This window comes from Echinops telfairi, unplaced genomic scaffold, assembly GCF_000313985.2.
Source record: "Echinops telfairi isolate 266 unplaced genomic scaffold, ASM31398v2 ScPeMD7_655;HRSCAF=1070, whole genome shotgun sequence".
NCBI lineage: Eukaryota > Metazoa > Chordata > Mammalia > Afrosoricida > Tenrecidae > Echinops > Echinops telfairi.
Window position 1 is genome coordinate 4,174,411 of NW_022104553.1, and position 11,065 is coordinate 4,185,475.

Here is an 11,065-nt window from a genome sequence, read left to right on the forward strand (position 1 = left end):
AATCCTAGTTGTTTTAGTAGCACTATATATATGAGTTGTACATGTTCACAAGCCCACCAGCAGTGTGTAAGATTTTCAGTCTCTCTGCAATCTCTCCAGCATTTGTTGTTCTCTGTGAGTGTAAGGTGATAATTTGATGAAGTCTTTTGAAATGCATAGGTGTTTTATTTTTAGTAGGGCCATGCCATCTATTTTGTCTTCTACTTTGTGTGCTTCCTTGTTTATATTTAGTAGTATGTGTATGCCCTGAAGTAGAGCCCTCACGTTTGTCCCAATCTTCTCATTAATAATTATAGCTCTGGGATTCGTACTTAGGTCTCTGATTTATCTTGAGTTCATTTTTGTGCATGTAGAAAAGTAAGAGTCCTGTTTCTTTCATGTGCAGCTAAAGATCCAATTTTGCCAGCACCATTTGTTGAAGAGGCTGTCTCTTTCACATTTAATTTTTTGGCCATTTGTTGATAACGATTTGTGTGTGGGTGCATACATTTATTTCTGGAGTTTCTAATCTGTTACATTGGTCTATGTATCTATGATGGTACCAGTAGCAGGCTGTTTTGACTTCTGTGGCTGTGGAATAAGGTTTGAGGTTGGGTAGTGCAATGCCTCTTACTATACTCATATGCTTCTATTTGAATTAGAGTTGCATTGTACTTATAGATTGCTTTAAGTAGTATTGACATTCTCACAGTGTTAAGTCGTCTTTTCCATGAACACAAGCTATCCTTCCATTTGGGTAGGTCTCTTTTGATTTCTTGTAATAATGTTCTGTGGTTTTCTTATTCTGAGATTAAAAAGGATTATTCTTGTTCTGAGATTTCCTCATGTATTGGAATCCAATGGATTTCTGTTTGTTAATTTTGTATCTTGCTACTTTGCCAAATTCCTAAATTATTTCCAACAATCTTTTTTGGAGTCTTTTGGATCATCTACATATAAAATCATATCATATTCAAATAGTAAGACTTTCATTTCTTGTTTGCCCAGTTGTATTCCCTTCATTTCTTTCTGTTGTTTAATGTTTCCGACTATGTCTTCCAGGACAATGTTGAATAAGGAGCATTCTTATCTATTTCTTGTTCTCAGAGGAAGTATGTTTCGTTTATCCCTGTCAAATCATTGGCCATTGGATTTTTCAGATATAGTCTTTACTCTTTTGAGAGATTCCCCTTTTATTTCTATTTTGTTGAGTGCTTTTATCAGAAACAGGTTTTGGCTATTGTTAAATGATTTTTCTGTATCTGTTGTTATGATCATGTGGTTCTTATTTGTGGGGGACAGGCCTTCATCACTAAATGGGTCCTAAGGGGTGGTTGTATCATTGAAGTGATTAGAGAAATTTCTCCTAGGTTAACAAATTTGTTGAAATATAGTCTTTCATAATAGTGTATGATTATTCTTTTTATTTCATTTAGATCTATTGTGATGTCTTTTTCATTTGTAATTCTATATATTTACAACGTATTTTTCTTTCCCTTTGTTAAATCTGTGAACACCCTGTCAATTTTGTTACTCCTTTCAAAGGATCAACTTCTTCTTTTTTATATATATATCTTTTTTTAGGAGCTCATACAACTCTTCATTGATTTCTTGCTTATAACAGATCTCATTATGGATAGGATTATATTAACATTGGATCTCATCATGGAGGATGATTACATGATCACATAATAACCAAACAGAAGATTATGGCCCTGCCAAGTTGTTGTACAACCTTATCCACCACAATGACTGCCTTTTCGAAGTGACCCTAGTCAAACTACTACTTGTTTTTCCCTTTGGGGAGATAATTTTGACTCCCTGGCTTTTATAAAAACTAACGAGATTTTTGAAACAAAAAGAAAACTCCATGGAACAAATGAAACAATAACTATAATAAGTCTCTTCAAAAAGTCAAACCTTAATTTATGTATTTAGATACTAATACCTAGGATTCAAAAATAAAATAGTCCTATATAAATTATTTAGCTTATGAATTTGAAGTATCAATTCAGAAGGTAATAAAGCTATTTAAATTAATCCTTCCTTGCTGCAGTCTAATTGTTGTTCAGTGTTTCAGTATGACATATTGGAGGGGACTTTAAAAAATAATGGAAAATGTAATTAAAAGATAATGCACTTTTTCCATGAACTGTTTAAAGCCCCTTTGAATGTAGATGCACTTTTATATATCCACATACCCTCAAGAAATACATATTTAAATGGTTACAAAGTGAAGATGGTGACATTTACATTGCATTAACATCAAAAATGAATTAAAATGTGCTTGCAGTACATGGTTTGGACTAGCTAAGTCTCTTGTAAGACTGGTTAAAGACTGCATAGGACAGCAAAGGAAGTTTATGGAATCACCTTCTACATGGAATCACTTCTGACTAGAGTCAAGGGCTGTGAATAGGTTTGCTATCAGACAAAGAGCATTGTAAAGTTAATTACTGCAAATGTAGTTAGGTTAAAAAGTAATACTATCATTTGATCGCCCCTTTGACCCATTTTAAAATTTTGGCTTTTAATATGCTTTGCTCTCTTTTTGATTGAGTTTTTCTTTGTTTTGTCATTCTTTTGTGTTTGTGTTTTATATGGTTTTCTGTACATGTAACACAGGATAGATAAATCTCTTTAGATAGTAACTGGATTAATAATGACCTAGGGCATGGTAGGGGAGACTGAGGGGGAATGGGGGTGTTAGCAGCAACGAGTACAAGAAAAAAAAAATCTGAAATTAATTGTGGCTATGATTGCACAATTCTTCTTAATATGATTAGAAACATTAAATTGTACGCTATGTGAATTCTATGCCAATAAAACAATGAAGAAAATAAATCAGAAATCCATAGGCTCTTTTATTTTCTAGGTTTCTACATAGATTGTAACGGACAAATTGAAACATCTAACGGACAAATTGAAACATCAAGAATATACAAAGTGACCAGTGGCTGCCTCAGTCTCTTTTTTCACTCATCTTCCTCTTAGTTACATCCGCAGACTACTTTATTCACCACACAACTTAAGTTGAGGACAAGGAGTCTTTCCTTGCCTCTTTTGTAGAGTATGGCATAAATAGTGGTAAGCTATTAATTAAAGTGGAAATAACATTTACCTTTTCATCGTGAGGTGGATCCAGGAAAGAACTGATACTGCAAAGGATCACATGTCCTTCTGTGTAAAATTTAAACATATAACAAATTGGAATCTTTAATTAGATATCCAACTATCTACACAACTATTACCCAGATTGCCACATAATTTTGATTCAGGTATTTTAAATCTCATGATTTAATATGAGGAACCAGAAAGTAAAAAAAATTATATACCAACTTCTGTGTGCAGCAATTCTTCTTTGTTTCAGGCTTAAAAAGATATAATGAGATTGCTTTATCCATGCAGAGTGAAAGTTCTTACAGAGGTCAGGCTAGATTAACAGAAATGCATAGGCCACTACCAAATAGTATCCAAACTGTTTACAAAGAAACATATTCTTCCCACAACCCCAATAATGCTTATGAAAACTAAAAAATTTTAAGCAACAGTTAATAGTGTCCTGGATGTCTGTTTTAAGACAGCCCTCATAAAAGTTGTAACATCGATTGAGGCTGAGAAAAGGGAAGCTTAGGGCCAGAGTCTAGGAAGATCAAACCAAAGAATCAAATTCTTTCCTGTCCAGTCTATTCTGACTCATGATGACCTTGTAGGGCAGAGTAGAACAGACTCCTGTGGTTTCCAAGAATGTAATATTCACAGAAACAGACTGATACATCTTTTTCCCACCGAGTGACTGATGGATTCAAATCAACAACCTTTCAGTTAGCAGTTGAGTACTTTAACCACTACACTATCAGGATGCTCCTTTAATTATATGGATGAGACTGGATTGGCTCCTAAGTCCACACTCCATCTATTTGTCTTTTTCTTTACAAAATGTTTTTATTGTGAATTAGGTGGGGGTTTATGTATCATCATTTTTTAATTCAACAACTTAAGCAATTTATCAATACTTCCCATGGCTCATCTTATTCCCCCGCCCCCCCCCACTCCACCTACCTTTTTGCCCATCTCCCTTTGGTAGGATATTGTTTTTCCTTCCCCCAAGTTAACACCTATCTATACTCTAGCTTCCTTTCCCTTCCCACTCCCCTCCTTTCCCTTCCCACCACTGGTAACCATCAAAGTCTGTTTCTTTATGTATGACAGTCTCTTCTTGATTTTCTTTTTATCTTTTGTGATTGACTAACTTCACTCAGCATCAAGTCTTCCAAATCCATCCATGACATAAAGTGTTTCCCAGTTCCATCATGATCTTTTAATGATACATGATATTTTAATAATAAAAATATACCAAAGTTTATTTATCTATTCTCCCATCAATAGGCATTTAAGTTGTTTCTATTTTCTTGCTATTGCAATGAATAAGGGTGTGTATATATTTATGCTATTTTCCTTATTTCTGTCGGTACATACAAAGTAGTATATTTGCTGTGTCACATGTTATTTGTATTCCCAATTATTTAAGGAAATTTCATACATCTCTCCAGAGTGTTTGCACTGATTTATAGTCCCTCCAGCATCTCATTATCTTCAATAATGCCCACAAAACACAAATAATTAATGGGACCAATTGTTGAGGCTTTTGGGGAATAAATTTGAAATGAGAAAAATATTCTTAAAAGAGAAGATGTAAAATATAAAATCTTTTGAGGATGTAATCTGAATATTATGTTATCAAACAGCAATAAGTCAAAGAGTGAATGTGGAGTAAAGACAAAATTCACATGAACTAAGATTTTGGTCTCAGCTGAAAATGTGCTGTTTCACTTAAATTCTAAGAAATTAGCTGATGATTTTGAAATACTTAAACACTATTAAAATTACAAACTACTTATACACGTGGACACAGTCTTTTAAGGAACAACAATAAAAAATAAACTCATCGTTGCAAGATAAATCTGGCTTAGAGCAACTAAGCTCTACTTAGTTTTTTATAAGGTCTCATTATAGGACAAAATAGAACTGCTCCTTTGATTTTCTGAGACTTTTAAATCTGTGGAAATAAGACGACCTTATCTTTTTCACAAGAATCATCTGATGAGTTTGAAACTCTGATCTTGTGTTTAGCAGCTCAATATAAAGCCCACTATGCCACTAGAGCTCTTTTTCAATAAGCACGAGAGAGAGAAACAAAGAAAATGTAAGCATCAATTAAAAAGAAAAAAGGAAAGAAGCCCTGATGGTGTAATGGGTTACACATTGGACTGCTTACTGCAAGGTCAACAGTTCAAAACCACCACTTGTCTCCCTGGGAGAAAGACAAGGCTTTGTACTCCTGTCAATAGATACAGTCTTGGAAACCCACCCACAGAGGCAGTCCTATTCTGTCCTAAAGTGACACTACAAGTCCACATGGACTTGACAGCAATGAGTGGAGTGAGTGAGTGAGTGACTAGCTGAAAGATTGTTGGTTTAAACCCACTGAAATGCCAACACTGCTCCCTCGGTATTGGATGAATCCATTCTCCTACTTCATCTGACCTAACTGCCTTGGCCCCAACAGGTCTCTTAAAGCATGGTAGTTGCCATCCCTCAGTTTGGAGTATTAGCCTCATCTTAATGCAGCTCCATACTGGAAAGAAGGTGGTAAAGAATGAACTCTTTGAAACAGAGAAAACTTCAAACTTAGATACTGCAGAAACCAGTACTCGGTGTGCTAATTCCTTGGAAGTCACAGCCCTGCTCTGAAATGGAGGCGGCTCTGTTTCCTCTGTTCCTTGTCTCTGCAGCTTCGGCTTCTTGAGTACGTGGTCTCTTGCACATGTTTACGTGGACTCTGCCCTGCGTTCAAGTAAGGGGTAAAGTTCTTTAGCTCTAACATTAAGTACTCAAAGGTGCCCCATTCCAACAGGAAGCATCCTGCCTAAAGGTGCTCATTTCTGTCACTCTATTTTGGCTTTTATCATGCTGGTCATCTGGTTTAATTGTCATTTTTCTGCTGCGCCTTGCCATCTGTGGTGTTATAGCACTCTAACTCTTTTGAGTCCTCAACAGAAAGCCATAGCTTCACCAACAGTCACTTCAAGGCAATCAAGGTTTTTACTATTAGTCACTTTAAAACCCATGATCCAATTCCAAATCTGCATCCACACTTTAGTTATCTGTTAGAACAGCACCTCATTCTTGGAACCAAATTCTAACTTCGTTACCTAGTGCTGCTATAACAGAAATATTGCAAGTAGATGACTTTAACAAATAGAAACATATCTTACAGTGTAGGAGGCTCAATTGACTCACTGCTTTTGAGTTGATTCTAACTCAGGACTGATAGTGATCCTTAAATAGAGCTGCCCCCTAGGATTTCCAAGACTGTAAATTATTAAGGGAGCAAGCAGCCGCATCTTTATCTCATAGGTGTGAACTTGAACCTCCATTAGCAGTCTGGAAAGAAGTTCGTGAAGATCCAACTAGGTGCCACCGGGGCTCCAGATTCTTGGTACCAGTTCTAGAGGAAAGGTTTCCTTCCTTGAGGATGATGGCCCTTGTCTCCTTTCAGTATCTGTATCTGACATCCTTGGAGATCTCTGTGTGTCTTTCATAAAGTCCCCTTGGATCTAGGAAGATCCTTGCAGAGGGATCTGGGTCCAGAGGCCATATTTAGATTGTAGCTCATTTTTCTTGGTAATTATAAGTTCTTTTTTCTCTGCTCACTTTTTAAAACTTCTTGTAAGATAAAAGGTGTTGCAAGCCACACCACAAGGAAACTCTCCTTATATAGTATCAGGGCTGTGAGGGGATTAATGATGTTGCATCCACATTTAATTCTTTTATAATGTGATTTGCTTATCACACAGGATCACAGTATGGGGATCATTATTTATTTGTGGTCCTGCCGAGTTGACCCATATTTTGGGGGACACAATTCAACCCATTATAGTAATTGGTAAACAACAATAACATGATAGTTATAAGATATATAAAATTATTAAAGTCCCCTAATGAGAACAAAATGGCCTATTTTCCTGTCTACTTCATGTCACAACTATATCTAGTAATAAACACAATCCTTTCAAGATTAAAAAAATATAAAAAATTTAATACTAATTTTTTGTTGTATTAATACATCTTCGATGTAAGTTAGGGTAAAGGGATGAGTAGCAATGCATTGAAATAAATATTGGAGAAATAAAATGTCTTCTCTACATAAAAAAAAAACTAAGAATGGAATTAGAAATGAAATAGATGCACTCTTCAATTTATTTAGCAGTGATGATATTACATCTCATGCTTGAATGTCTTTTTTTGTTTCAACAAATGTCATGTTTCTCCTATAATAATTTTTATATTATGTAAGTTAAGATAGCTCCAGCTGAATAAGATGAATGACTTACCTACATTTCCAGCCAATAGTATCCTAGTACATGAATCAGTATACAGTGATGTCAAAGAAATAGCAGAATGCTTTGTGAAAGGTAGCATATCTTTCAGTAATCTTCCCTGAATAAAGAAGAATGTAAATAGATTTTTCTATGATTGTAAATTATACAGAATCTTAAAATTATAGGTAAATCTCTGTATAGCTATATTGGAAGAATGATCTCTAATCTTGAACCATGTCACTCTCTTCTTTGTAATAAAAATAATTTGAAACTACGTGTAAGCACTTATCATTTTGAGATTCTTATAAAACTATAAACCCCATTGCTGTTGAGTTGATTCAAATTTATGGCAACCTCATGTGTCACAGATTTTCCATAAAGTTTTCTTGGCTGCAATCTTTAATGAAGTGTATGATCAAATTTTCTGTAGGGCTGCTGAAGAGGAGTGGATGAGAGAGGCAAGTTCAAACTGCCAACCTTTAGTTTAGTAACTGAAATAAACCATTTGTGCTCATCGGGGACAACTATTTTTATAGGTATAACCAAAAACCCAACTCACTGTCATGGAGTCAATTCTGACTCATAGTGATCCTAAAGCACAGGGTAGAACTGGTAGAACTATCTCTGTGGGTTTACGAGACTGTAACTGTTTACAGAAGTGGGGAGTAGAAAGCCTCATCTTTCCCCCAAGGAGTAGCTGGTGGATTCAAACTGCTAACCTTGTGGTGAACAGCCTAATGATTAAGCCTAGAGGTATACCACTTAAGTTCCAGTTTTATAGGAAGAACAACAAAACAAAATTCTCAAACTCACAATGCCGACTCATAACAACCAACTATTAATTATAAGATCTTGGTGCAAATTATGTGTGATAATCTCTACAGTTAAGATAATTAACATGGAAGAAGCACACCATCATCAGTCACTAAAGGATTGTGAATCATATAATCTGAAGTCAAAGGAGAGATTGGTATCAGAGCCTAAATGGGAGAATCTGGTTTGCAGAAGGCTGTGGATGACAGTGGAAGCCCAAGATCCATTTGTGGAACTACATAGGAAATAAGCCTCTGGTGAACTCCTTCAATCCACAAGTGGGGAATAGAAGGAAAGTGGTTACTAAACAGAGTGCGTTAGAGATCAAAGGCATAAATTTGACTTAAACAGTTAAAAGTTTGCCAGTAGATCCCCACTATGATGCACACTGGACCTGCTCTGGTTTCCAACATTTTCTGTGGATTTGTTTTGCATTGTTTGTTTTGTTTTTGTTTGCACATATTAGGGTGTATCTCAGAGGTGTTAGGCCATTGGGCCTCTCTTGAAGTTGTGTTTTTTGTTTTTTTTTTCATTTTTTCAGTATATGAAACCCAGGATTGGTGAACTTATAGGGATAGTAAGCAGAATAAGGGATTCGGGGGGAGGTGGGTACAGTGGTGGTGGCAGAGTGAAGGGAAGACAATGTCAAGGGTCCATGTAGAAAAGGCATGTTTGGAAACTGTGGTAGCAAATGTACAATTCCACTGGATGAGACTGAAGTATGAAATGATGTATGCATTAATTCCAAATTAATAATAAAAAATAAAACAAGGAAAAGATATTTTTTTGCACTTCATATTACTCCATTCAGGCAAATTTGTCAGATCTCTTTTCTCCATATATTCCCATCTTAAACAAGCATTGTTTTTAACTTTAAGTATATTGTAATTGATTTAAATATAAATATGGTCTATGTCTTTTAAGAAATGCCTATTTTCTAATATTGTGAAGGATGAAGGCTTGTAAAAGATTAAAAATCAGCAAATCTGTCACCCCTCAGCCCCCACCAACACTTCTTATAAGCCAAGGACTCAGAAGGACTTTCACATAAACTCTCCCATTCAGAGAATAAACATCAAAGCTTGAGAAGAAAGAATTTGAACTTGTTGTTAGTTTCCTGGGATTTATTTGGAAATTATCCTTTTCCCTTTTAGTTCTTACACTTTAATTTTTCTGTCAGGAATAAGAATGAGGCATTGTTCTAATACCAAGATCACAAGGGAAACATGTTGTTACAATCTTTGAATTTTCAGATCAGGACTTTCTAACTAATAAAGACACTGCTGAACCTTGAGGCTTTATCTGACAGACCACCATACTGTTCTATATTGTTGAACCCCAATATCTGCCTTTAACACTGTTGGTCTTTTTTTTTTGGCTTCTTTGTGGGAGGAAGTCTGATCCCAAGTGGTACTATCTCCTTTCTTGTCATCATCACCAGGCCATTTATTTCACCATCTCTGTTAAATATAATTTGGATAACTATATACATCCAATAGTTGTGATAACTAAGAATTGTTTAACTCACGCTTTAGTGTCCTTATAATTTTTAGACATGACATAATTAATATCCTTTAATTATCCAATAAAATATGTAATGACATATACTCATAATTCAGTGTTAAGAAAAATTTGAAAGGAGCTGAGATATTTTGTCATCACCTGCCTGTCAATTTTATCATTGTGGTTTGCATGTTGGTAAAGTGCTTGAAGCTGTGCCACTGATATTTTAATACCACCAGGGTTACTCATAGTGGACAAATTTCAGTGGAACTTCCAGATTAAGACAGGATAGTGTTGGTAATCTACTTCTGAAAATTAGCCAATGTAAACCTATGGATCAAAACAGAATATTCATTGTCCAACTTGTTTGTTTTAGATATGTCATTAGAGAAGTCAATCATTGTAAAAGAACATACCTAAAGTAGAAGGGAGTCCTATTGTCACAATAGCTGCAGTTATGGATTCAAACAGTGGCAATATGAGGATGATGAGTGATATTTATTCTGTTACATATAAGGTTTGTCATGGGTCAGAGTCAACGTGATGGCAACTAACATATTTTATTACACAAACATGAGTGTAATAGGACATATTTATAGGTCTTGAATAATTTTAACTATACTTTCTTCTTTAAGTATTTACTTTACTGATACAAATGTTTTGAATGGTAGAGGGGAGTAAGAATTCTGGAGTGAAATTAGGAGTAAGGGTGAAGGATGGAGATTATAGAAATATGGGTAGGAAAATCTCTGGATTTCATAGAAGTACTTTTAACAATGAAGAAAGGTATTTCAGGCAACAAAATGGCAAAATTATCGTTAAGATCACATACACGTAAAATTTTGTTGAAGATCATTTTAAATGGTTGCAGCAATACATGAACAGGGAGCTACCTGAATTGCAAGCTGGAGTCCCAAGAGGATTGCTGACACCCATCGTTCTTGGCCCAAATCAGAGAATACCCGGAAGATGTTTACATTAGTTTTACTGACTCTGCAAAGGTATCTAACTACGTGGATTATAATAAATTATAGCTAATATTGAAAACAATGGACTGTAGAACATTAGTTGTGCTCATGAGGAGCCTCCCATTGGCCAAGAAGCAGTAATTTAAGTAGAATAAGGGAATACTCCCTCTTTTAAGGTCAGGAAAAATACATGTCAGGGTTGTATACTTACTCAATTTGTATGTTGAACAAATAATCCGAGAAGCAAGACAAGGTAAAAAAATGCTGCAGGATTGGAGGAAAGCTCATCAATAACCTGAAACATGCAATGACCCAACCTTGTTTGCTGAAATTGAAGAAGACTTGGAACATTTACTGATAAAGATCAAAGACTACACCTTCCCTCTGGGTTAAATCTCAACATAAAGAAAATGAAAA

At 35.3% G+C, this 11,065-nt stretch overlaps 1 protein-coding gene across 1 annotated transcript in view; it reads right to left on the reverse strand.

Moving 5' to 3' along the window:
* Positions 1-11,065, reverse strand: part of WDR64 (WD repeat domain 64) — a 253,246-nt gene that overhangs the window by 43,742 nt on the left and 198,439 nt on the right. The window contains exons 21-22 of the mRNA XM_030886170.1: positions 7,377-7,482; positions 3,101-3,159 (exon numbers count right to left, since the gene is read on the reverse strand). Of these exons, the coding sequence (XP_030742030.1) occupies positions 3,101-3,159; positions 7,377-7,482 (165 nt within the window). The remainder of the gene's footprint in view (positions 1-3,100; positions 3,160-7,376; positions 7,483-11,065) is intronic.